Raw genomic sequence first — 27277 nt, forward strand, 5'->3', positions numbered from 1 at the left:
TTTCAGTGGAGTGATGGGGATGAAAGCCTGGTTCAAGTAGATTCAAAAGAAATTTAGAAGAGAAAAATTAGAGGTGGCAGGTAATGGGCAACTCTTTTAAAGAACTTGGCAATAAAGGGAAGCAGAGAAAAGGGTCAACGCTGAAGAGGAAAATGATGGGAGAAGCATGTTTTTATGTTGACGGGAATTATCTAGTAGAAAAAGGGAAATGATGAGAAAGGATGTAGTCAATATTCATTTGTACAAGAAAAGAGCAGAAAACAATGTAACCTACTTGATAAAAGATTTTATGTAACAAAAGATTTTATTGTAATATTTAAGAGATATTTTTACTGAAACATAATAAACACCCATGAACCCACCATCCACCCCAAGAGCTAGACCACTACCAGTAACATCTATGTGCTCCTCCCTCTCTAATCTTACCTCTGTTTTAGAAGAAAGCAACTTTCCTGAATTGTGTTATTATCATTTCCCTGTAAAATTATATTCTCCTGACTGTATCCTGTTATATTTATTGACCAGCAGATCAAGGATAATCTAACCTATGCTCTCAGCCTGGCCTCCTACAGACAGACATCAAACCACCTCAGTCAGACAGTGCCATGAAATTCCTCCCTTGTGTTTAACCTGCTACACTAAAATTCTATTCTATTTCATCTTCTCTCCAGCTGCTAGTGCTTTGTCTGAAAAACCCCTTCTTCTGCACAAAGATCATTATTATTCATTCCTGTCAGCATTATTTACTCTGCATGAAAGCAGGAAGCGATTGGCACACCTTTGTCCCATGTGCATGTACAGAACAAACCCCAGTGACCAGAGCATTCTTGTTATCCTGGAAGATGCACCTGCAGCCCTCAAGCCTCCAGCCTCCCCCTTCTATCCTAAGGCATATCCTGTTGGTCAGGTGCCTATACCAACACCTGGCAGCCCCTCCACAGAGGCCTCAGAAAGGCAGGTGATAGCCAGTGACTGGGTTTCTTTCATCCCCAGATCTTGCCCTGTGGGCAGTGGCCATTCTCAGATCATCCAGGTTTCTCCAGGTGTGCAAGGACCTGCAGGATTTTGATAAATGCCAGCAGAGTGGCCTCTTTACAAATGGATGACAACAGGCTGCAAAAAGCTTTCTGCATGCATAACTCAAAAATCTAGTGTCCCCACTTGTTCACTGATGCTTAAAATCGCTTTAAGGAGAGACAAAGGCTTTCATCTCACAACCAGAGAAAGCTTTGAAGGCCCTGGGTGAACTAATCTATTTAGACTAATACACACTGTAGTATAAATGGACTGAAGGATTAGATGATGCAATGGACAGTTTTAAAATGGGTGTGAAGTGACAAGGGGTGTAGCAGAGAAAGATGGGGCTTTTCTTGCCTCCTTGGGTGCTTAGAAAGAACAGTCTTGAGGCCAGGTGCGGTGGCTCACACCTGTAATCCCAATGCTTTAGGAGACCAAGGGGGGGCGGTGGATCACTTGAGCCCAGGGGTTCAAGACCAGCCTGGGCAACATGGCAAAACCTCATTTATAAAAATATAAAAATTAGCCTAGTGTGGTGGCACGCACCTGTAGTCTCAGCTACCTGGGAGGCTGAGGTGGGAGGATTGCTTAGACCTAGGAGATTAAGGCTGCAGTGAGTCACGATCACCCCATTGCACTCCAGCCTGGGCAACAGAGAGAGATCCTGTCTCAAAACAAAGCAAAGCAAAACAAAACAAAACAAAAAAAACAGTCTTGAAATCAGAAGACCTGGAGTCAAGCTGGGCGCTGGGCCCTACTGCCAGCTGTTTGATCACAAGCAAAATTACTTGAAGCCTTGAGCCTGTTTTTTACTTCCAAAGCGAAGGTAATATCTACCTTCAGAGTTTACCGTGAGACTTTGATGTCATCATGTTTGTAAAAGTGCCCTGGCACAGTGACCACATTCTATCCAGTAAAGATTGTCTATCTTTCCCTGTTGTCCCCAGGCATCTCAGGCTCTGTTCCTATCCACTCCATCCCCCTTTCTTAGCATTATAGGGTCAAGAGTGAGGTATCTGGGACCATGCAACCCAGGTTCAAATCCTGCCTCTATCACTTGCTGACATCTTGGACAAGTTTAACCTTTCTGGGCTCAGTTCCCTCATCTGTAAAAATGGGGATAACAATAGTACTTGCCTCATGGGGTGACAGTAAGGATGAAATGAGTACATGTGTGTAATGTACTTAGAACAATTCCTGGCACCAAAAGCATTGTAAGAAGTGTTGTTACTATGATTCCCCAGGACTTCTCACCTGTCCACAAGCCAAAAGATCAAGTTCCACTTCTGCTCTCTCACCTACAAAAGCGCACGGTCAATGGCTACACATTCCGCCCCATCCCCAACGCCCCCAGCCCGGGTTTCCTAACGCCCCCAGCCCTGTCCTTAACCCTCCAGGCCGTCTGGTCCTTCCACTACCAGCAAAGCCAAAAGCAGCTTTCAGCTTCCCCCAGCAGCACCCTAGCGGGACCCTGGGAACCCGCCGCTGCAGGAGGGGCGGGGCGGCTCTGTGACGTCGCGCCCGGCCCTACCCCGGGTGACCTGGCAGCGGAGCCCGCGCAGGGTTTGCCACGCGAAGGCGGAGCGCTAACGTCTAACGCTAACGGCGGTCGTGCCCCGCCGCTGCTGTCACCCCTGGCCGCTGCTGCCCTCCCCGCCGAGGTTCTACTGCTCTTCTTGAGAAGAAGGGTGTGAGGCACTGGGTCTCTCCCCACACCTCTCGCCTCAGGCCAGACAGCCAGTTTGGGAGCGAGCCTGAGGTAGCCACCCCGAGGGGAAGTGGAGGGAGGGCAGGGCTCTGAGCGCCCCCTGGCTTCTGAGCCTCTCCTTGTTCACAGAGCAAGGGGAAGGCAAGATCTTCAAGAGAACGTGACCGTGGGGGATTATGGCTTTCTGGCCAATTTGTGTGCGTATTTTGTAGCCAGAATACTATTATACGGTTTCTTACCCGGAGGACAGTGATAGAGAGACTCAAGAGTCTGGAATCAGAGCCCTCCACGGAGGAGCCACACCTCTGCTTTTCCATCAGCAACAGGGATATAAAAATAACTTTGGGAGAATTGTCAGGTGGACCAATGGGCATACCTAGCACTTCACAGACTGCTATCACTCATTCTTTTACACCTAGCACCTCACAGACTGCTATCATGCGTTCATTTTTACTAGTAACTATTGAACACTAAGTTCCAGGCACTGGGTAGGCACTGGGATGGTGTGGTGAGCAAAAACTGACCAGCCCTGCCGTGGAGTTTACTGGGAGAGGCACATGTTACTCAAAGAATCACAGCAACGATAGGTAAGTGATGCTCTGAAAGGGTATGTACAATGGAACTGACAGGGTGGTCTGGGAAGGTTGAGCAGACTTCCAAAGGAAGAATTAACCTGTTAAGAGGAGGAGAATGCATTCCAAACAAGAGTAACCACATTCCAAACCCACCACCTCCAATTCCAAACCCAAACAGGGATGTGCAGTTGCCTGTGCTTGGTTCCAAGTTGCTCACAGAAACCCTCTGAGATTCTGACCTGGAGCCTTTCATTCATGTAACTGGAGACTTTCATTTATGAAACGGAAGCCCTGTTTAGCCCATACCAATAAAACCAAGTGAGAGATTCCAGAAACAAGACTATAGTCTATATTAAGACCAACATTCTTCAGCACTTGGCAAATATATGTTGGGCTGCCATTTCATATTGGGAGGCATGTTTTGTTTGCTTTTTTGTGTTTTTAAATTTAAGTCTAAAATTAATCATTATTTTATCATCCTTTTCCTCCAAATAAAAGCATATAAATAAAGTAAAAGGTCATGAAGTCCCACCAACCTAAGACCACTTTAGTTTCTTGTCTTGGAATTTCCCAGCCATGCTGGTGCTGGTATACATTGAAAACTTAGAACTAGTCCGTGGCTACAAACTCCTGGGGGACTGTGTCTCTCCTGACTAGAAGCAGCAATGCAGGCAGGTTTCTTTGCTGCTTACCCCCGCCTGTAGGCAGATATTTCAGCCACACCTTCTTACGCTGAGGGTGTAGTCGCTGGGTGGGTCTCAAGTTTAGGTCAGAAGGGGAGTCCTTTAGTCCAGACATTTGCCTTTTGTGAGCCCAATCCTTGGTCTCTACCCACCCTCCCTGGCCATTTATCTCAAAACTTCAAGTTCCTGCCATCTACATTTGCCCAGATGAGCCCTAGTATCTTCATTTGCTCAGCACTGCGAGTTCCACTTTACTCACCTCATTGGCCACTGGAAGATTTCTCTCACTTCACTGCAAGCCCAGCAAGGCAATGTGAAAGGCTTGTACTGAGATTTGTCTGGCCTATAGGTGTTCTGAAGAGGGACAGCTTTTTAGCATATCTAGTCTGTCCCTTTTTCTACTAAAAGCAGACAAAAATCTTTTGATCTGTTTATTTGTGGATGTAATTGTATACACTTTATGGATTTTCATGTTTTGTTTCAATTTGTCCTGGAACTTTTTGAGAGAAAATGTACTAGTTTTCCGCCTGACAATTAGAGTTGAAAAGAACATGCAGCTATAGAGACTCTCATCAAATGGCTGTTTAATGACTGTTTTTATGTGGAAATAACCTAATGTCAATTCACAGAGGGTTCAGAGTAAATTTTGCTACAATTCTTACCCAGCTAATAAGAGCTAGACGACATGCAACGATGTTCATGATCTACTTTTGAGTAAATAAACTGTTTTGTATAATCTCATTTTTAAAATTTACAAACATATATATTTATACTGACAAATTCTGGAAGGAGACATCCAATATTTTGGGGTGATATCATTAGTGATTTTTTTCTTGACCTCCACTTTTTAAATAAACAGGGCTGTGTAATTTTTATGTAAAGGATATAACTATTTACAACAAAAAGAAGGGATTAGCAGACGGCTTTCTAACCGTGGCGTTGTGTAACCATAGAATGCATTTGTCTTTCGGAGTCTCCAAAACTGAGTGTCAAACAGAGGCTGGGTGACCTCCTGCCCAGGATTGCTCTCATCGTATGAGTCCAAGTTTTCATCTTATGTATTTTTTTCTCCTGAGAATAGGTCAACCAATCAATGGCTCAGACAGATAAGCCAACATGCATCCCGCCGGAGCTGCCGAAGATGCTGAAGGAGTTTGCCAAAGCCGCCATTCGGGCGCAGCCGCAGGACCTCATCCAGTGGGGGGCCGAGTATGTGCTCCTTTATCGCCGTCACCTCTTGGAGGACGGGAGGGGAGAGAGGGTCCTGGAAAACCGCGGAGGTTGCCATGGCTGCAGTCAGGGGGTCGGTTCTAACTGGCATCGTCTTTGTTTTAGCTCTTGCATTGCTTTGATGCTTTAAAATCCACACATAAATATTACATCTAGCTGGGTGAGGATAGGTTGCCTCCCCTAAGCGAGCCAGATTGAGCAGTAGGACGCCAGGTCAATAGACCGTGTCCTGGGGCAAGCAGCAAGAGTTAAGAGACCGCGTCACACCAGCGTATGCACACCCACCTCCTCCCTGCACTCCTCCCCAGTCCGGGTGGAAAGAAGGGCTGGGAATCTCCGAGGCTTAATCTGCCTTTCTTCGTTCTCCTGTCTCACCACTAGATGGCAGCAGTGCAGCCGGGGGAGGGACGCGACCGCCCTGGGTGGATGGGGTGGGACCAGTCCAGCTAGTTCACCCCTTTAAGGAGACACTTCCTCCCCCGTGTTAAAACTCTTACTTGGACCCAGCCAAAGACGCTTTGTATCTTGTCTTTGAGGAAATTGTTATTTTCTTTAGTGTTTCTCTGAACTGATTTGTTCTGCCAACATAAAGATGTCCGCACAGTACCCATTGCATTCTGGAGAAAGGCCAAGCAGAGTGATGGGTCCTCAGGCATGGCTGAAAACAGTGTGCCTCAAACACGCGGGCCTTCTTTCAGGAGAGACCTCCAGAGGCTGCTCAGTAGATGGAGCTTACACAACAATCGCTACGGGCCGGGATTGAAGCAGCTTTGCACAGAAAGCCTCTCAGCTATGAAATTGCTCCTTTAAACTTGCCTGCTTGAAACTGGGGAATCAGGACTTGAGACAGGAGCTGGAGGATAACTAGACCTGTCGGACCATTTTCAGGCTATTTTTACTGTTTTATGATTCCCTGCTTAGGAGGGTCTCAGTAGGAAGGGGAGAGTGAGAGAGGCTGTTGAGAGAAAGCCAGTGAGTGGGGGAAGGGAAGATGTCCTCAGCCTGAGGTTGTGAGCGGGTGTACTGCGCAGATGGTGGGGAGAGTGTGGACACCTTTGAGAAGACACAAAATGTCATCTAAGAGGGGCCTTTCGGAGTCTCTGGGCCAGTGCTGTGCTCCCGGGCTGGATTAGGATGCAGCTTTTACAACTGGAAGGAAAATAGGCCGGGGTGCTCGTAAAAAGAAACATAAATGGCGCCTAGTAATGAGCCCTGTTTGGTTTTCTATTCTAAATTTTATATATTGCCTCTAAGATTGAACTTTAGCATCAGAAGACTAATTTATTTTGGCATAGTCAGATAGACAGACTTTATCTTATATGTTAGTTTCAAACCCATCTTACTGTCCTTGTGCTGCTGTTTTATAATAAGCAAAATGACATTGCTTAATATCGTCCCTGAGATTTATGGAAGAAGGCATTCACTATTGCAGCCTGCTGGCTCTCATATTGTATCACGTGCTATAATTTTTTAGACATCCATGAAAACTTAGTTTGTAGTTTAACCACAATGAAAAAGGAGGGCATGACCTAAGAGCCCCGTCCTTTCTATCCAGACGTGAAAAGCACCGCTCAGATGGTTGTATGTGACTTACTTAAAACCTGTACCATTTTAGATAATAAAACTCTACGAAGTATTTCCAAGACAAAATACGTATTTAATCCATTGCAAGTAAGAATTTCCCTACATATATGCTGTCAGTGAAGAAACCTCTTACCAGGCATTGGCAGGACATGTACTTATTTGTCCTCTGGTAGGCATGTGTTACAACACAAATTTGCAATCTATGTGTATAACCATGGACCTGGTCACTTGCAAATGAAGCTCAATAACCCAAAGAACGAAATCCATGATTACAGCTTTATTTCCATGTTGTCTAACCAATTCCACAAGAAGTCCAGAGATGTTGGTGCTGAGTGTTACTCTACCTGGGCAGCACTTCTGTAGAATGAGGTGCTGTGTGTCTCTGTCCCTCCCATTTATACCACCCAAGTCTGGTTATAAAGCCTGAGGCCACACCCCGCTCCTGTTGTCACATTGCACCCACACCCCACTCCAACACTGATCTGTGTGCAGAGATTTCTCATGCACGTTGTTAAATGTGGCCTTGATGTATTTCTTCTGCCCTTCCTGCTGATGACCTCCAAGGGGTGACTGGCAGTTACTGCTTTAGTCCATGTAGCTTTAGTTCTGTCTTGCTATGTGGCTCAGAGACAGGCAATGGTTAGCCCATTTGTATGGCTTGACCCTAAAATGGACTTTTACTAAATTTCCTCTATATTTATTTATATACTACCTGGATCTGGAGGAAGTAATGGAGGGAAAAAAGCAGGGAGGGACAGAAATTTGTGGCTCATGGATCATCAATAACTAGCCTTTGATGGAGACAGACGCTGCCATACAGCATTGGTGACCCACATGTCAGCGGCTCATGTCTGTTCCCTGCTGCAGGCAGCCTCTTTTCATCTTATGCCAATCCTGAAACAGAACTCAGTACTTGTTCCACAATGCCCCAAAACAAAGTCCACTCCACAAAATATTGAGGAGCAGGCAGATTTTACTGAAAATTTTGAGGGAAGATGGAGAAACAGTTTTATTTCACAGTCACCATATAGCTTCAGATTGTCTCACACCTTCTTTGGCTTGTCTTCTCTCCTGAGCCTTACACGGTGCCCTGACAACCCTCTCTCCCTTCCCTCTTGAAGCCCCAAGCCTCACTCCCTCCGGCCAGAAACCCTTCCTGATTCACCCCTAGGACACTTCCATCTCTTCCCCTTCCCTCCTTTTTTGTTTCTTCAGAGATGGGGGTCTCACTCTGTAACCCAGTCTGGAGTGTGGTGGCACAATTATAGTTCACTGCAGCCTCAAACTCCTGGGCTCAAGTGCTCTTCCAGCCTTAGCCTCTGGAGTCGCCAGATTACAGGCCCTAGTCACCATTCCTGTGCTGTCTTCCCCTTTTTTACACACAATACTTTTTAGTTCTCTCCCAAATTCTCTTCCCAAGATTATATACACATATGTAATACATATATGCACATAATACATATGTATACAAGATTGTATATACATATGTAATATATATCTGTATGTATAAAACATTCAGAGATAAAAAAAAAAAAAAAAACCCTGAACCCGATATGCTCCAGGGAATTGCATACCCAAACTTTTCTTGGTTCTTCCTCATCCTTAGAGAAGAACAAAGCTTTGTATTCTCTAAGCATTCTCTGTGCCCTAAGTGGAGAGTAACACATTCAGGCTTTTCCCATATGTAAGTGAACTAAACACAATGACACATAGAAGCCACTTCACAAAGGTTCCTTTCTCTACCTCCTTCCCTCAGAAAAAGGGGGAAGGATTGCTAGAACAGCCAGAGGCCACTGGATATAGGATGCTCCTCCTACTCTCTGACTTTTTTCTTGTAGTTATTTTGAGGCCCTGTCCCGTGGAGAGACGCCTCCGGTGAGAGAGCGGTCTGAGCAAGCTGCTTTGTGTAACTGGACAGAGCTAACACCTGAGCTGTTAAAGGTCCTGCATTCTCAGGTAAGGGCCCTGCTGCAGCATTGAGGGGAATGTAGCACAGTGTTGAGGCTGGGTGGGTACAGATGAAAGCCCTCTGTTCTCTTGCCAGTCAGCTGACCACTTAGCACCACCTTAAAATACACTAAACCGTGGGCTGAAAGTAAATCTTCCCTTGGGGAAATGGGAATAATTTTGAAATAGGCTGTAGGCTGAGTCATTGGTGGGGTCATCCCAGATTTCCTTGAAGTTGGCAGAATGTACAGGGGTTCAATGCAATGCTAATCTCGTCTCTCCAGAAAAGTGCAGGCCCTCAGTCACTCGACAGTATCTCCCTTACTGATCAAGACCATAATATGATGCCAATCACAGTTTGGGGAAGGGCATATTTCAGCTCCCCAGCTATTCCAGGTCCAGACATAGCTTTTAGCTTTTAGGGAGAGGCTGTGAGCCTCTTCACAGCCACATCATCCTGGGAGCTGCCTGGAGAATGAATGCATGAGGAGGGTCCGGTTGGAGAAAGTTTGTGGTTTGGCCAATTCCCAGGAAATACGGTTGAGCACCACCATACCCTGCTTTATGATCCAGGACAGAGAGGTTAGGGGTGATTTAGGACTGGTGCGGCTAACTACCTTGGTCCCAGAGGCTTAGCATTTCACTGGAATCAGAGGGTCAGGAAAGGTGGTGGAGCACTTCATCAGGGGCATCTGTGCTCTTGTTGCATTGGTGGCCAACAACCAGTCACCTTTCCTCCTTTTATCCACCAAGTACCTTGTGCAGTGAACATGACAGAGCTCTAACGTACCTGGGATCAAGCAACATTAGGCGTCCAGACCAAATCCCCGTGGGTCAGCCACATACCCCACATCATTCCGGGGAAGGCATGAGGGATGCGCTTGAGGTCTAGAGCTAAGAACTCAGTGCAGTCTGGAAGAAAGAGAACTATGTCTTGTTCTAATTTTACCATTAATTAGTGGTCTGAGGTAAGCCATCTACCCCCTGGTTTTGTTTTCAGGCTGTTCTGTCATATAAGGAATAAAAAAATTTAGGAATACAATAGCAGATAAAAGCTATTGTCACCAGAAATTAAAATGTAATATGAATGTATATCTTTTGCATAATTCTGACACCTAAAGTTTAACAATTAATAAATTATATTTCAGCATGCTCTTCACTAGGATTTGCGAAGGTAATGGCCACACAGAGCCATCTTGTACCTTCCTAATACCCCCTCCCGCCCCTTGCCATGTGCTGGGAGATGTGGACCTGGCCTGGGGGCGGGGTGTTTCTCAGGGCCTTGTCTCAACTTCTTCCACATCTCTGTGTTGTGTCTGTCCCCTGCCCTGCAGGTTGCTGGGAGACTGATCGTCCATGCAGAGGAGCTAGCCCAGATGTGGAAAGTGGTGAATCTTCCAGCAGATCTGTTTAATAGTGTGATGAACGTAGGTCGCTTCACGGAGGAGATCGAGTGGCTGAAGTTTTTAGCCCTTGCTTGCAGCGCTCTGGGAGTTGTAAGTTAGCTTGACTGTTTGGTTCCTGAGGGGCAATCTCCCTCCGGGCCTGGAAGGGCAGTGGATCTATACACGTGGTCAGCTCTCCAGGGCTGATGATAAACATGCCTCTTCTCGCCTTGGGCTTCTCCTCTCTAAAGCAAGGTCATTTCTGTGCTAGTCAGGCAGAGGCAGGGGCTGGGAGGGGCAGAGGGAGACACCATCGTCAGGCTCTGGGGAGAGCTGACTACAGTGTAGCTCTTGGATTATTTATGAATATTGCCCTCAGATTTATTTTCACTCCACTCCCTCCATTCACATTCCCAGAGACAGCCAAGAGCCAGCTGCAGAAAAAGACTTCCAGACCCCTAGAATATATATCAATAGACACTTTTTAAAGGGGGTACAATCTTATAGAAAACTATGCAAGAAACAGAATTGGATGCGAAACTCAGACACAAGAAAGCAAAAAAAAAAAGAGAGATGAGGCTATTTCTGAATTTAGTCATGACACTTCCATGGATGCAGGATGTTCATACAGATTTATGCCTTTTCCAAATTTGACTTGTTTGATATTGGAAGAGCAATTTTACTATTTTGAAGCCAAAGATGCTGAAAGCAGTTTATATGTATAGATATCTAAAGCTTGGGTATCTTATATGTGGACTTACATTGTTAAACATTGTTAAAATAACTTAAAATGAATCAAAAACATGGTTTTTTGAAAGAATCCCTGAGATACATACAAGTTTGAAAATTACAGCATTTATATGGGAAAAATGTGTCTTTAAAATTTTATCTGCAGTTAATTATGATCTTGTTGGTCTACCCCACCCACAAAGGGTCAAATAATAAATAAATTCAATCCAATCCTGAAATTTTAGTCTGATGCAGTAACTGAAACAGCCTAACGGTAAATCTCCCAGTATCTCAGGTTTTTCCTCACCACGCTGTCTTCTCCAAGATGGCAGTTGAATTTAGATGGAAAGAGGTGACTCTAGGACCACAGAGTAGTCATTTCCCACAGCCCTCAGTCTTCTCTGGCATCTCTGGTCTCCATGGCAATGCCTGTCTGTCTAGTCGCTAGCTGCTTGCAGCTTAAGTTTTTGGTCATGTCTCTCCCAGACTGGTGAAAGGCTGACGATGCCTCCCCCACTGGCTCATTTCAGTTCTCAATGGTATTGAGGGCCTCTTTGAGTCTTTGCCAGGGTGTCCTATCTGCTCCCTGGCTCTGGTGGTCTACTTCACAGCCCCTCACCAGTGTGTGATGTGTCTGAGGCCTTCCCTTATCCCCATACCTCAGAGTAACAAAGAGTGACTTTGGAAAGTCAAATTCCAACCCTCCCTCTACTTAGCCCACTGTGTAGATGCTAAGTTTCCTCTGATGTACCTGCCTTCCAAACTGGAGAGGGGAAACTATGAGGTGAATTGGATCTTTCTACTTCCCTTCTAAAACAAGGAGGTGGGATTCAGTGTTCCATGAGGTTCATCTACCTCTGACATCCTGTGATTCTATCCCCACTTCTCTGCTTCCTCTGAGACACCCTCAGGCCTACCTCTGAAAAACAGTGAGCTCCTCCAGTTCTAAGAGGCCTTGACATATCTGACTTTGCTCCTCATCATACCCATGTCAAAGAACCCCTAGAGGTAAAGTCAGCCTGGAGGTTAAGTCTGTAAATAAGGGGTACCCTATGAAACCAGTAATCAATACCCTTATATTCATTTCTATCATGCTGGACTGTTTCTGGGATCTTAAATGTGGGGCTAGTGGTATGGTGTGAATGTTTGTGTCCTCCCAAAATTCATAAATTGAAATCTCAACTTCCAAGGTGATGGCCTTAAAAGTAGGGCCTCTGGGAGTTGATTGGGTCACGAGGGTGGAGCCCTCATGAATGGGATTAGTGCCCTTATAAAAGTTGCCCCCTCCACCAAGTGAGGACACATAGAAGGCATCATTCATGAGGAACAGGCCCTCACCAGAGAGAAAATCTGCTGACCCTTTGGTCTTGGACTTCCCAGACTCCAAAACTGTCAGCAATAAATTTATGTTGTTTATAAATTACCCAGTCTAAGGTATTTTGTTATAGCTGAGACTAAGTCAGGGGTCACCATCTGGTGGAGACCTTGCATCCTAGTTAATTCATATATCCTTAGAGGCAAGCCCAGAATTTTTCTTTCCTTTGCCAATTCAACAGTAAGACAGGATTCTCTATGCCATTCAGAAAAGCCAGTTTGTTCCTTGTAGAAGAGTCTAGTAACAGGAATTTTTACTCCAGTAGGTAACAGGTACATTTACTCCATCTTGAGCTCTCTGCGTCTAATACACATTATTCAGAATGCGATGGCATGCAGACCTGCATTCCTCCTCCCTTCAGCACTCCTTCTTCTGGACTGGCCTATGCCACCTCCTGTTCCACTGAACTGATTATTAAAAAAGTAAGAGATCACGTATGTAGAAAATAATCATGTTCACTGGAAAGAATGACTTTTTAAAAAGCAAATAATTCACATTTCAAGGCTTTCACCTCTGACTTTGAAAATGAAGCTTGCAAGATGTTTAAAGACTACCTCTGTGAAATGGATCCCCAAAAAAATATTGTGCAAGAGAATGAAGATCTGTTTACTTTAGATTTATGTCAGTTTACCAAATAGCTCCAGTCCAAAGAGTTATTTATCCACTCATCCATTTATTAAATCTTTAAAAATGTTTTAAAATCTTACGAGGCCATAGAATTTGAAGGTTTGTTGTTTGAATAATCAATAAAAGATGATGCGTAGGGCTGAAAGCCCCTATGTTAGTTTGTTAGGGCTGCCATGACTTGGTGGCTTGAACAACAGAAATTTGTTGTCTCTCAGTTCTGGAGGACAGAGGTTCTGGGAACAAGCTGTCAGCAGGATTGCTTTGTTCTGAGGTGTTTCTCCTTCTCTTAAAAATGCCCAGCTTCTCGAACTGTGTCCCTCTGTGCCTGCATGTCTGGTGGCTCTCTCTTTATGTCCTAACTCCTGTTCTTATAGAGACACCCTACTGACTTCATTTTAACTTATCTTTTTGAAGGTTGTATGTTCAAATACAATCACATTCTCCAGTTCTGGGGTTAAGGCTTCGACATATGAATTTTAGGGGAACAATTCAGCCCATACCAGCACCCCACGGGAGAGGGCAACAGAACAAAGCATTAGGGGCACAGAGGGTTGTTTTTGTTTGCTTGTTTGCTTTTTTACAGAAACGGGTGAGCTGTGGGTGGAAATTATAAAGTTCAGCGTGTGCTTGGAAATCTACCCCAAACCATTCTCTCACTCACATGCATGACTTACCATCCTCCCAGACAGCCTCATGTATACTAGTTAGCCCATGCCTGCCCTCCCACCTGCTCTGAATTAAGTGGAAGTGCCTAGAAGATGCAGTGTTTCACAGCGATTTCCATGAGAGGATCCCCAGGGGCAGGGGAGAGGAAAGGAAGGTGGCCTGCCTCAAACTCAGTTGTTTTTGACATCGTGTGGTTTATTGAAAATTTTGTTTCATAAAATAACAATGCTTATTAAATGTAAAGAAACAAATTTTAAATATTAACTCAATTAAAATTAATACTTATTATAAATTATGTTTAAATTACTTGCCATCAAGTCACACAATCACTCAAGGAAGAGTTTATTCATATCCTCAGTACCTCAGTACCTCCTGACACAGATTACACTCCTGGGTAACACACACCACAGTTAGAGAAGCCCCATCTAGGCAATCATTCTGTTCTGGGAGAGGATGAGAGGAGAACAGCAAACATCAACTGCTAAGGCAGGACAAGTCTCCTCTACTAATCATGTGGGAAGATACAGCAGCTGCTTTTTCACTCCCCGTAAGCCACCACTCAGGACTGATCATTCACTGATCCCTGGAAGGGTGTGTCAGGATGATCTGTACATCATCAGTTTCAGTAAACCACCAAGATCTGTATGCCGACCTTCATTTCACAACTCTTTCGCTTGTATCATTTATTCAAAGGGTGGGTTTATTTAACGACATGAGATTAGTTCTGAGCATGCTCCTTTAATGTTCAAGTTTCACTGTAAGGAGGGTTTGCTTCTGTAGTAACCCTTCTATTAAAATTCCTGGCACTCATTGTCAACCAATATTTCCTCAGCAATATAAGGGTTAGTATTACATAATATTAAATAAAGCACTAGGTGATTCTATTTAGATGGGCCCAGATGCTTTAGAGGAAAGTTTAGCTTGATGTTCAAGACCATTTTTCCAGTATCTTCTTGGGACTCTATTTTCCTGGGGAAATTACCCTTCTCTTACCTTCTCTACTGTGTCTTGCTGAAGTATATAGTATCTTGCTGGAGTATATAGGCTAGACCATTTATCTCAGCCCTTTAGAGATATGACTGGAGGGTAATAAGAAATAATTCTAATTATATAGAATGCAAATCAACTTCCCTCCTTTAGTGAGGTTATTCAGACTAAAGTAACAAATATCTTAAAAGTATTTAGGAATTTATAAATTTAATTCCTTGAGTAGTCTTCCAACAAAGAAAGAAAAAAATAAAGATACCCAATACTTAATATTTTTTAGAATGAATTAGTGACATTTGAATGTAAAAATTTCAAGCTTTCTAGAATCTTAAATTGTTCGCACTTCATTTTATAGAGGAATAGTTTTGTTTTCTTTCTTCTATCTAAATGGATCTCAGGAATATTGCCTGGAAGAGTAACTTTCTCCTCATTTTATGTAACTTTTATAGACTATTACCAAAACTCTCAAGATAGTGTGTGAGGTCTTATCATGTGACCATAATGGTGGGTTGCCTCGGATCCCGTTCAGCACCTTCCAGTTTCTCTACACGTATATTGCCGAAGTGGATGGGGAGATCTCTGCATCACACGTCAGCAGGATGCTAAACTACATTGAACAGGAAGTGTAAGTTAACTTTTACACATTGGAGGTGAAAGAATACCAGGAAAACAAATCTATGGGGCCAAGACAGAGGGAGATTATTGTATTATGCTGCTCTGGGAACAGAAAAGCGAGGACATGAAATATGGATCTGAAAGAAAAGGGGAAAGGGAAGGAGAAGAGGAAGGAAAAGAATGATATAGGACAACAATTCTTTGAGTGCTACTGAGAGTAGTGGTAGCGGTGGCAGCAGCACCTGAGAACATGTTAGAAATGCAGAATCTCAGGCTACACCCTGGACCTATGGAATCATAAACTCTAGGGGTGGAGCCCAGGAATCTGTGTCTTTATAAGCCCCCCAGTAACTCTGACTCACGCTTAGCTATGACCAGTGGAACCAAAGTGGAGGAGGAGGAGGAGAGGAGGAGCAGGGAGTCAAAGATTAAGAGGAAAAGAGGGCCGGGCATGGTGGCTCACACATGTAATCCTAGGGTGGGTGAATGGCTTGAACTCAGGAGTTCAAGACCAGCCTGGGCAGTATGGTGAAACCCCATCTTTACTAAAAATACAAAAAGTAGCTGGGCATGGTGGTGTGTGTCTGTATCAGTTAATTGGGAGGATGGCTTGAGGTTGCAGTGAGCTGAGATTGCATCACTTACTCCAGCGTGGACGACAGAGCCAGACCTTGTCTCAGAAAAACAAAGTTAAGAGAAAAAGGAGCAACAGCAGAATTAATGTGAAATGAGTTGTCTGTATATTTTCTTTCTTAAATTAACTGTCAGTGAACTAACTGCAGATATACCTTTTTCCAAACAGAATTGGGCCTGATGGTTTAATCACGGTGAATGACTTTACCCAAAACCCCAGGGTTTGGCTGGAGTAACAGCACAATTTTGGCAATTTTAAAGGAAGATACAGAGATGATTGTACTTCAGAATGATTGAAACCCATATACCACCCAAAATCAATTTTCTTGTACAACTGGTACACACTAATAAACAATTAAACATATGAAATCAGAAATGTGCGGAATTAAGATGTGAAATTGTTGGAACAAAACACCTTCATTACCAGGAGATTAGTATTCTTCCCACGTGGACACTGAGTAAAAGTGGCTGACAAAGCATGGATAGAAAATGCATCTCCAGTCAAAGCCAGACTGTCAGACGTTAAAAAGTAGTACGTTAACCAGACACAGTGTTGTTGTTCTGTGATTGTTCGGCATAATTTAGATAAGTGTCTTTTATATGGTCAATTGAAGTTTTTACCAGTTTCTCTCTCCATTTGTTGGTACTGTGCTAGTCATTCATTCATCCTCTCACTCATCAGTATTTATTGAGGTTAGCTATGTGCCAGGAATAGGGTTGCCAGAAAAAACACAGAACACCCAGTTAAATTTGAATTTCAGACAAACAACAAATGTTCTGTTTTGGTTTTTGCTAAACCTGGCAACATTCCAGGAAGTATGCTGACTTCTGAGTAGATGCAAATAACATCTAAATTCTGCCTTCAAGGAGCTCACAGTCTAACACTAAGATAAGACCTGAACATAAATCACTTTCATGCAAATGGCCTTGAGAAGAACTAACAGTATTCCAGAAAGTGTCAATGCCAACGGATTTTTCTGAAACCATACACAGATGTCACAGAACCCACTAGAGAAATCCAGAATGCCCAAGGCTCAGGATTATCCAGGACTAGCCCTTTGAGCTTGGTCTGGAGGTTTAGTCCCTCTAGTATCATGGATACACAACTTTGCTTGTCTGTCCAGTCTTCCATAATTCAGCACATTGGACCAATGACTTTGCCAATTGGCTCACCTCTGAAGTGTGAAAGTCTCTGTTCAGGTTTGACCATGTTTCAGTTTATAGGAAATGACCAAAGTTGAAAACCATACCTAGACAGGCACTGAGAATATATACAAGGCATCATAGGTTTGGAGTCAGACAGATCTGGATTCAAATTCTTTCTCACCAGTGACATTGAACAACTTAATTTATCTAAGATTGTTTCTTAGAGATAATGGCACTGACTTCATAAGGTCATATTGTAAGGAAAAATTTGAAAATTTATAAAGTACTGTACACAGTGGCTTACACATGGTAAGTGCTTAATAAATGTTGGCTATTATCATTAATACAGTATTTGTAATCATTAATACAGTATTTGTAATATTGTTAATACAGCATAGCCCAGGTAGAGGGCAAAGCACAAAGCTGTTTTCCATCCTTGGGGTGACTGCAGAAGCAGGTTGATTTGGCAGATGTGCTGTAGATACTGTGTCCCTAGTGAGCAGCTGTGGCATAGCAATATCAATAGCTTAGAGCAAGCATTGCCCCAGTGAACCAGGGCAGGAGAGGAGGAAGATGACGCACACCAAGTGGTGGCTCAAAAGATGAGCAATTGGCAGTGCAACAATGGTATTGGGGATACTGCTCTGAACAAGATGAGGTCCCTGCTTTTATAGAGATTAAATTCTACTTAGGAAGACAGACATTACATAACTAAACACAAGTTTATAATTGTGAGAAACGATGCTACTACATAGTAGCACGGGGCACACAGCTAGTGTGCAGGGGCAGGATAGACAGGCTTTCATGAGGAAGTAATTTGAGAGCAAGTTCGGAAGCCACAGGCAACTCAGAAAGGTGTATCTGCAGCCCACATGTCCTTGCCAAGCTCCAGACTCAACTATTCAGTAGCTAACTTGACATCTTTCTTGGATGACTCCAAAGTACTCTCTAATTTAACAAATCCAAAAATGATTTTCCTGGTTTGCATTTTTTTCATAATAAAATGTTGGAGAGAAATGAGTTCATAAGCTTCCTTCCTAAATGTGGATCTCTCCCACCACCCACCAAGATACAAAACCCAGAAACCAGAGTCAACAAATACCTCCCCACTGCCTTATTTTCCAACTCTATCACCAAGTGCTCTCCATTTTACCTCCTATGCATCTCTCAAATATGTCCTCTTCACCTTCCCTCACCACCACCTGCCTTAGGTCCCCTCATCCCCTCCCAGCTACCAATATATTTCATCTGGACTTCCTATCAATCTGGTTCTCACAGGAAACAGAAAACAATCTTGAGTTTTGAAGATAATTAAAAAGTTTACAGAATGGACAAGGAAAACAACAGGGAGGTTGAGGCACCCAGGGACTGGCAAACCATTATCTCCCCTAAGACTGAAGGGACAAAGGGAAGGGCATGTTTTATTAGAGTGTGAGAGGACTGGAGCTCCAGGGGCTCCCCTGATGATGCAGAGGGCCAGTGCTATCAGCCAAATGGTGCTGAGATAGGAGGAATATTCTATTCTCTCCCTCTTCTATTGACTAAACAGAACCTGAAGCTGGAGGGCATGTCTGAGTGATGTCAGTCCATGGGGCACGGAGAAGGGCAGAGAGTGGATGCAGGAGGAGAGAATTTGCTCACACCCATGCTTGCCTTTCCCCCAAGCACTCTCTATGCTAGGAATCAGCAAACTTCTGTAAAGGCCCAGCTAGTAAATATTTTAGGCTTGGCACGCTAGACGGTCTCTATCACAAATACTCAACTTTGGCAGTTGTAGCACAGATAATGTGTAAACACATTCGTGTAACTGTGTTCCAATAAAACTTTATAACAGATGATTTTCAGGTAACTTTTCACATGACAAAATATTATTATTTTGACTTAAAAAAAAACTACTTGAAAATGTAAAAACTGTTCTCAGGCTGTATCCAAGAATGGCAGACTGAATTTAGCCAGGGACTGTAGATTTCGGATTCCTGCTCTACACTACAGCCATGGGTCTTTGTAAAACCCCAGTCAGTTCACTGTGCCCCCTGCCTGAACTTTTACATATTCCCAATGGCCTTAGGATAATAAGCCAAATCATGTAGCCTATGAGGACTGCATAGTCTGGTCCTACATACATTTCCATCCACACTTCAGCAGCAAGAGCCTCCCTGGGTTTCTCTTTCTCAACATCATGCTGTCTCCACATCTTTAGAATACTCTGCTCTCCACTCTCTATCTAGCTCATTTGCAGATCTCAGTTCACTGCAACATTATTTATAATAGCAAATAACAAAATGCAAAAGGGGGTAGGGGCATAATATTCCCAACACTAGGGAAATGAATCATGGAACACCAGGCAGCCATTTTATAATTGTAGATTAATGAGAAACAATATTGATGAGATATTAAGAGAAAACACTCAAGTTACAGTAATACCTATTATTTCATATTGTTGTAATACATTTATACACATATACGTAGGTGGAAAAAATCTTGAAGGGAATGCACCAAGCTGTTCAGAGTGATAACTCATGGGCAGTGGGGTTATAGGTGATCTTTCCTTTTTGCTTATATATATTTTCTAAAATAAACATGTATTAAGAAAAATCAACATGAATTTTAAAAAATCAACTTACCTAAAAAAAAAACCCCTTAATTTCAGGTGGATATGTTAGAAAGTTATGAAGTTATGAGAGGGCTGGGGAAGGAAAGGAGAGGTTTTCACAGTTTGATCTAATTCAAAACTAAATCTGTGAAATACTCGTTTCCTAAAATCACTCAGGATTTAAGTGTGTGATATTTTGGTGGACATGTTTTAGTTCCTGGGCTTTGACATTAATTGTAACAGACTTTTAAAGGGTAGCTCTTTTCTCCATTAAAAAGCAATGAGGCTGGGCGTGGTGGCTCACGCCTGTAATCCCGGCACTTTGGGAGGCCAAGGCTGGCGGATCATCTGAAGTCAGGAGTTCAAGACCAGCCTGGCCAACATGGTGAAACCCCGTCTGTACTAAAAACACAAAAATTAGCTGCGTGTGGTGGCGCACATCTGTAATCCCAGCTACTCAGGAGGCTGAGGCAGGAGAATCGCTGGAACCCGGGAGGCGAAGGTTGCAGTGAGCCGAGATGGCACCACTGCACTTCAGCCTGGGCGACAGTTGAAATGTACTAAACTGAAACCCCGTCTCTACTAAAAAATACAAAAAAAAAAAAAAAAAAAAAACCAAAAAAAAACTAGCCGGGCGTGGTGGCGGCGCCTGTAGTCCCAGCTACTCGGGAGGCTGAGGCAGGAGAATGGCGTGAACCCGGGAGGCGGAGCTTGCAGTGAGCTGAGATCCGGCCACTGCACTCCAGCCTGGGCGACAGAGCCAGACTCAGTCTCAAAAAAAAAAAAAAAAAAAAAGAAATGTACTAAACTGAATTATCTCTCTTCAACTTGATTTAAATTATTAACGCAAAACCCAATGCCTTAAAAACCAATATCTAAAATCCTCATTAAACTGAGTGCACATGCCAATATTAAGAATGCTGTGTCATTCTTCATCAAAAGTAATTACCTCAACACAAGAGGAGACAAGTACGCATGGAAGTAAACCCCAAATCCCAACTAACGAACATCTGAGATCAGTGGCCACAGGGAATAATTCTGAAATTGCCATCACACTTACGCAAAGATAACCCAGAGGTCTTATTTTTATAAAGAGCAAAATCATCCAAAAAGGCACACAAGATGCAAACTAAAAGAGCGAAAACCCAAAAAGTTGCGCGCAATTCCTTCTGAAACCTATCCGCCTCCTACCCCTGTCCCTTCCTCTGGTGCTGGAGGGTCCTTGTCCCTGTTTCCCCCACCGCATGCTGCGGAACCGCACCGCTTAACTCTTTTCTTGGCGGTTCCGACCCGTCTCAGCCCCGGCTCCGCCCCAGCCATGCCTCGGCCCCGCCCCGTTCGCAGTCTATTGGCTTCTCCCACCTGCTGCCAGTGGGTGACGAGCCGAGAAGTCGGGAGGGATCTACTGTGCACCGCCAAGCCGCTGGGTCTGGAGCAGGAGTAAGAGAATGGAGGTCTCCTCGGAGACTGAAGCGCGGCGCTGGGCTGGATCCTTTCCGGAAGCGGAAGCTCGGGGGACGCTCCAAGAAGGTCCGGGAGCCCACTGCGGTTAATTCTTTTTACCGTGAGGCTTCACTTCCTTCGGTCTTGGCTTCTCTGAGGCTGCGAGAGATGGTCAGGTCCGGATCTCGACCGGGCCAGGTGAGGGCTGAGGACCTGAGGACCTGAGGAGTCCACTGTGGGGATGGAGAGGGACAGAGGGGTTTTCAGGCCAGGGACTTGTAAACAGGGACTTGTAAAACTCTGCTCGAAAAAAGAGACCATGCGGCGACATTTAAGTGCTGGGACAGAGGTGCGGGGAACACCTGATCTTCCCGTCGTAACACAGCCGCTTGGTCTCTAGATGTGTTTCTGTTTAAATAGTCATAGCCCTCTAGAGCGCTGGTTTTGGGATCAGGCCCGGGTTCGAGTCCCATCGTTCGCCGTTGGGTCGAGTGACTTAAGCTCTCCTAGCTTCAGTTACTTGCAGATTGAGATTCCACTACGTTTTACTTCTCGGAACTTCCTATTCCTTAGCTGCAAAATAGGCAGAAATAAGCATAAAATTCTGTCCCAAAGAGTTGGGAAGGTTAAATGAGAGAACTCGGTAAAAACATCGATCACACAGTTGGCGTAGACATGCAACAAAATTTACTTCCCTTAAAAACATGTAGTTTGCCACCATCTTAATAATAACAGCAGCTAACATTTAGATAGCACTTATGTGGTAGATACTACTCTAAGTGCTTTTATGTATTACATAGAACAACTCATTTCATAGTCAGAATATCCTTATGATGTAGGTACCATTATCCCTCTTTTATACGTGAGGAAATTGAGGGCTGGAGGGTTCAAATAACTTCCTAACGGTTACACAGCTGTGGAATCAAGATTCAGATTCACAAAGCTGATGCCAGAGTCCATTCTTCTTTTAAACATTTTACCTAGAAGATGTATGACTTTGAACAAACCACTTTTCTGAAATTTAGGTTCCCACCTCACAGAAATAATGATAACTCACAGGGTATGGGTAAAGTGGAAATGAAAGACCTTAGCACACTCTAAGTCATTCTACAAAGGCAGTTTTATCTTGTACTTGTTGGTAGGAGATATGACTACTAAGAAATGCTTGTATGTTTCTGAAATAGCAAAATTAAAAGTTTAATGATAATAACTCAGTAGAAGTAAGTGTAAAATAAAGCAAACTGATTCTCCTGTATTGTGATTAGGACACTTCTTTTGGAGAGCAGCTTTGCAGTTTGTATTAAATTGCCAATAACCTTTCACCAAATAATTTTCCTTTTAATCCTAAATATGAAAAGGCTATTTTCAAGAGATAGAAAGGCTTATTCCAGGTTTTTTTACTGATGAAAAATATGAAGCAAACCAAGACCATATATTACTTCCACTGAAAGAAATATTATATAACCATTAAAAATTTTTGAGTATTAATATGAAAAAGATTTAAAAGTAGAAAACACAAGATTCAAAATTGCAAATATGTAGTTAGTATGACTAAGTAAAAAATGCATATGAAAAAGGATTGGAAGCCCCAATAGCAAAGAACACATCTAGTACCTAGATCTTGGTTTCCAAGTACCACTGTCCACCAAGGAGTCATGGTGTCTTGGAGAACTGACCAACCCCAGGGCTGAGCAGGAGTATTATAAGAAGAGCGTGGATACATCAAACTAAAAAGCTTCTGCACAGCACAGGAAATGATTGATGGAGTGAAAAGGCAATCTACAGAATGGGAGAAAATATTTCCAAGCCATGTATCTGATAAATAATTAATATCCAAAATACATATAAGGAATTTCTATAATTCAAAAGCAGAACAACAGATGACCTGGTTAAAAAATGAAAAAAGGATTTGAATAGACATTTTTCCAAAGAAGACGTGCAGATGACCAACAGGTATATAAAAAGATGCTCAACATCACTAATCATCAAGGAAATGCAAATTAAAACCACAATGAGCTATCACCTAACACCTGTTAGGATGACTTATTAAAAAAACAAAAACAAGTGTTGGCAAGGATTTGGAAGAATTGGAACCCTTGTACACTGTCAGTGGGAATGTAAAATGGTATAGCCGCATGGAAAACAATATGGAGATTCCTCACCAAATTAAAAATAGAACTATATCACCCAGCAATTCTACTTCTGGGAATTTATCCTAAAGAATTGAAATCAGTATATAGAAGAGATATTTGCACTCTCGTGTTCATTGCAGCACTATTCACAATAGCCAAGATGGGGGAACAATGCAAATGTCTATCTACAGATGAATAGATAAAATATGGTATATACATACAATGGACTATTATTCAACTTTTAAAAAGAAGGAAATAGCTGTCATATGCAATAACAGACACGAACCTTGAAGTGAACCTTGAACCACAAAGTGAAATAAGCTAGTCACAGAAGGACAAATACTGCATGATTTTACTTATATAAAGTATCTAAAATAGTTTAAACTCATAGAAACAGAATAGAATGGTGGTTGCCAGTGGCCATTAGAAGAGAGAGATGGCGTTGCTATTCAGGGAGTATAAAGTTACATTTATGTGAGATGAAGAAATTCTTGAGATCTGCTGTACAATATCATGTCTATAGTTAATATTACATTTTGTTAAGAAGGTGGATCTCATTTTAAATACCCTTGTGGCAATTATAAAAAATAAATAAAAAGATGACCTGGGAGCACCTTGTAGAAAGTAAGGAACAGCTCAAAAAGTGATGGGGGCATGTTAAAATGATACAGGAGTCAACCTCAGGGGGCTCCCAGTGACCAAATCTGAGACAATTTGGGCATCAAAATAAAGTGATAATAGGGAATCATAACCCACTGAAGAAAATAGGAATCAGTGAGTCCCCACTAACACGGAAGAAAGAAAAAGTGCTTCCCTAAAGTTGAATGCCCACTAATAAATGTAGAAGGAATTACGTAGTTAGAAAATCACTATTTGTCAAACGATTCAGCCAAGAATCATCAATGGATGCTAAAACTATGGGGTGAAAGTTTGATGATGGGGATATCTATATAATCTCAAAGTATCTCTTCACAAAATGCTTAACAATTACAAAGATAAGAGGAGAAACTTTACAATAAAAAACCTGGCAGACACCTTCTTAAGTAATAAAGTTTACATCATCAGTAATGGGACAAACTGACATGTGTCTATTGATTGTATTGAGAATAACATCTCTTTTGTGGATTCCTGCCAAAAATGCATGACCTGTGTCTAATAGGTAAACATCAGACAAATCTAAATGTCCAGAGGGACATTGTACAAAATAACTGGCCTAGCCTCTTTAAATATGTCAAGGTTATAGCAGACAATGAATGACAGCCTGAGGAACTGTTATAGCTTAAAGGAGACTAAAGAGCTATGACAGTTTAATGCAACATGTGATCTTGGATTTGGCATGACCCAGAGGGATTTTTAAAATTTTTTTATTTTATTTTATTTTTTGCAAAGGACAGTATTGGGATAATTGGCAACATGCAAATAAGGTCTAAACATTAGGTCATAATTCTGTATCAATGTTAATTTCCTAGTTTTGATAATTATACTGTGGTTATATTAGAGAATGGCCTTGTTTTTAGGAAATATTTAGGAGTAAAGGAATATTATATCTGCAACTTAACTAATGGTTCAGACAAAAAGTAATGCTTTGAGATATATTGAGAGAGCATGGAAAATGGAAAATGTCAAGGGTCACAGAATCTAAGTGAAGCATATACAGGACTTCTTTGTACTATTATTTCATAGTAGAAACTACAAAAAAAAAAAAAAAAAAAAGGAAAGGAATTGTTCCAATATGATAGCTACTGTTTCAAGGTGCTTTTATCATGGGTAATTGTCTTTACCAGATTTTCTATAATATAGCCTTGTGTATATTTTTTGGAAAAACATCATATATAATTTTACAGTTATGTCAGACATGTACCTCAGACATGTACTTAAATTTTTTTTTTTTTTTTTTTTTTTGGCTGGGCACGGTTGGCTCACGCCTGTAATCCCAGCAACTTTGGGAGGTCAAGGCAGGCAGATCACTTGAGGTCAGGAGTTCAAAACCAGCCTGGCCAACATGGAGACATCCTGTCTCTACTAAAAAATACAAAATTAGCCAGGCGTGGTGGTGCATGCCTGTAATCCCAGCTACTCGGGAGGCTGAGGCAGGAGAATTGCTTGAACCCGGGAGATGGAGGTTGCAGTGAGCCGAGACTGTACCACTGCACTCCAGCCTGGGCAAAAAAAAGAGTGAAACTCTGTCTCAAAAAACAAAAATTTTTTTTGAAAGAATAATAGTGGTAGTTGTTTTTGGACTCGATCCAGGTTGTAGTATTATAGTGTCATGGCTTGGATTTTGTATTATAATTCCAGCCAGGACATCAACATAGATATACCAAAGGGAAAGACCCTGATAGTGTGATGCAGAGACCAGTGGAGTGATGTTACACAAGGTCTTATTTCCTACATTGTTGGTTCTCACTGCTGGCTTCATGACCCTCCATCATATTCTAAGTTATCTCAAGAAGTATAATTCTTACCAACCCAATTTTTAAAAAATGTATTCTCAGTGACATTCTTAGAAGGATGGAGCACATATTCAAGCATATAATAGAATGCCATATAACTGCAGAAAGTTTGGTAGTTACTGCTCAAAGCTATCTTGAGATGAAATATATAAATATGTCAAGAGAAATTATAAATGAAACTGCCAACAGTGACTACATCTGGAGGGTGGAACTAGGGGGTAATCAGGGACTGTAACTCATGTCTATTTAAAATCTCTATGAATACAGATTATATTTATCTGATATAAAGTTACTAAGATATAAAATAGTATACCATGGAAGTGTCCCTTCTTGCTCTGTCCCCCAGATACTCAGTTTCTCTCCCCAGAGGCAACCATGATTAACTGTTTCTGGTGTAACTCCCAAGATATGGGATGCAGGTAAAAGCAAATGCCTATTTTTTCCTGTTTTTCTACAAAAAAGGTAATCCATTATGTCACTTTTAAAACAAACAAACAAAAAATTAGGAAAACAATAGTGCTATGTAAGTCTGAAAAGAAAGATTAAGACAATGAGATGTAGATAAAGAGAAAGGGTAGAGTTTTCATTTGCTGGTCTAATCAGGCATTCTAAATAATGTACACAAAAGGAACCAGAGTTAAGAACTCTGTTCTGTATCTTGAATTAATTTGTATGTTTCAAAGAATTTAGGACTACAGAACATGTTTAGGGGATTAATATAGTCTGAACTTAGTGTAGCAGTTACTTCTGGTATAAAATAGTATCTCAATTTCCTTTTCACCTTAAATTGTTCCCCTTAAGGAATAAATATATTTGTTGTTTGCTTGACATTATGCATAAAATAAACTTAATATATGAATTAAATTATAATTGTGGATTTTTAGGATATATCACATTAATTAAAACAGTGAAAAATGTGGTACATACATACAATGGAATGTTATTTGGCTTCAAAGAGGAAGAAACATTTTGACACATGCTACAATATAGATGAAGCTTGAAGACATTATGCTAAGGGAAATAAGCCAGTTACAAAAGGACAAATATTGTATGATTCCAGTTACATAAAGTTTCTAGAGTAGTCAAATTCATAGAAGCTAGGATGGTAGTTGCTAGGGTCAGGGGGAAGAGGGGATGGAAAGGTATTGTTTGATGGGTACAGAGTTTCAGTTTGAGAAGATGAATAAAAGAAAAAAATGATATCAGATTGCTGGCAAGATGGCTGAACAGGAACTGCTCGAGTCTGCAGCTCCCAGCGAGATCGATGCAGAAGGTAGGTGATGTCTGCATTTCCAACTGAGGTACCCGGTTCATCTCACTGGGACTGGTTGGACAGTGGGTGCAGCCCATATCCCTTACCCATGGAGTGTAAGCCAAAGCAGGGTGGGGTGTTGCCTCACCCTGGAAGTGCCAGGGGTCGGGGAATTTTCTCCCTTACCCAAGGGAAGCCGTGAGGGACTGAACCTGAGGAACCGTGCAGTCTGGCCCAGATACTGCACTTTTCCTACGGTCTTTGCAACCTGCAGACCAGGAGATTCCCTCCAGTGCCTACTCCACCAGGGCCCTGGATTTCAAGCACAAAAGTGGGTGGCCGTTTGGGCAGACACCAAAATAGCTGCATGAGGTTTTTTTGTTTTTTGTTTTTTTCCCATACCCCAGTGGTGCCTGGAATGCCAGTGAGACAACCATTCACTCGCCTGGAAAGGGGGCTGAAGCCAGCGAGCCAAGTGGTCTGGCTCAGCAGTCCCA

The 27277-nt window shown here is 42.5% G+C and overlaps 1 protein-coding gene and 1 long non-coding RNA gene across 8 annotated transcripts in view; one reads left to right on the forward strand and one right to left on the reverse strand.

Moving 5' to 3' along the window:
* The window catches only part of LOC103228142 (uncharacterized), a 138692-nt gene extending 116119 nt beyond the window's left edge, over positions 1–22573 (reverse strand). For all 5 annotated transcript variants that reach the window (XR_012090548.1, XR_012090546.1, XR_012090543.1 and 2 more), the window contains exon 1: positions 20863–22573. This is a non-coding gene — a long non-coding RNA (uncharacterized lncRNA). The remainder of the gene's footprint in view (positions 1–20862) is intronic.
* LOC140709824 (ropporin-1) lies at positions 2541–16127 on the forward strand. Of its 3 annotated transcripts, none has more exons than XM_073009798.1 (7): positions 2551–2776; positions 3183–3312; positions 5065–5192; positions 8636–8753; positions 10079–10240; positions 14963–15138; positions 15931–16127. In XM_073009798.1, exons 3-7 carry the CDS (start codon positions 5077–5079, stop codon positions 15995–15997), a joined length of 639 nt encoding a protein of 212 aa, XP_072865899.1. In that variant the 5' UTR covers positions 2551–2776; positions 3183–3312; positions 5065–5076; the 3' UTR covers positions 15998–16127. The 3 variants fall into 3 exon arrangements, with proteins under 3 accessions (XP_072865901.1, XP_072865899.1, XP_072865900.1); XM_073009799.1 differs by having other exon boundaries at positions 2569–2776; positions 3201–3312; XM_073009800.1 differs by lacking the exon at positions 3183–3312 and having other exon boundaries at positions 2541–2776.
* Positions 22574–27277: the final 4704 nt, after the last annotated feature.

The sequence above is a fragment of the Chlorocebus sabaeus genome, chromosome 22 (assembly GCF_047675955.1).
Source record: "Chlorocebus sabaeus isolate Y175 chromosome 22, mChlSab1.0.hap1, whole genome shotgun sequence".
Taxonomy (NCBI): Eukaryota; Metazoa; Chordata; class Mammalia; order Primates; family Cercopithecidae; genus Chlorocebus; species Chlorocebus sabaeus.

Excerpts from the sequence above, each read along its gene's own strand:
- LOC140709824 (XM_073009800.1), top strand. The coding sequence starts at position 5,077 with ATGGCTCAGACAGATAAGCCAACATGCATCCCGCCGGAGCTGCCGAAG. Across the intron at positions 10,241-14,962 it reads CTTGCAGCGCTCTGGGAGTT|ACTATTACCAAAACTCTCAA; the intron begins GTAAGTTAGCTT and ends TAACTTTTATAG. Across the intron at positions 15,139-15,930 it reads AACTACATTGAACAGGAAGT|AATTGGGCCTGATGGTTTAA; the intron begins GTAAGTTAACTT and ends TTTTCCAAACAG.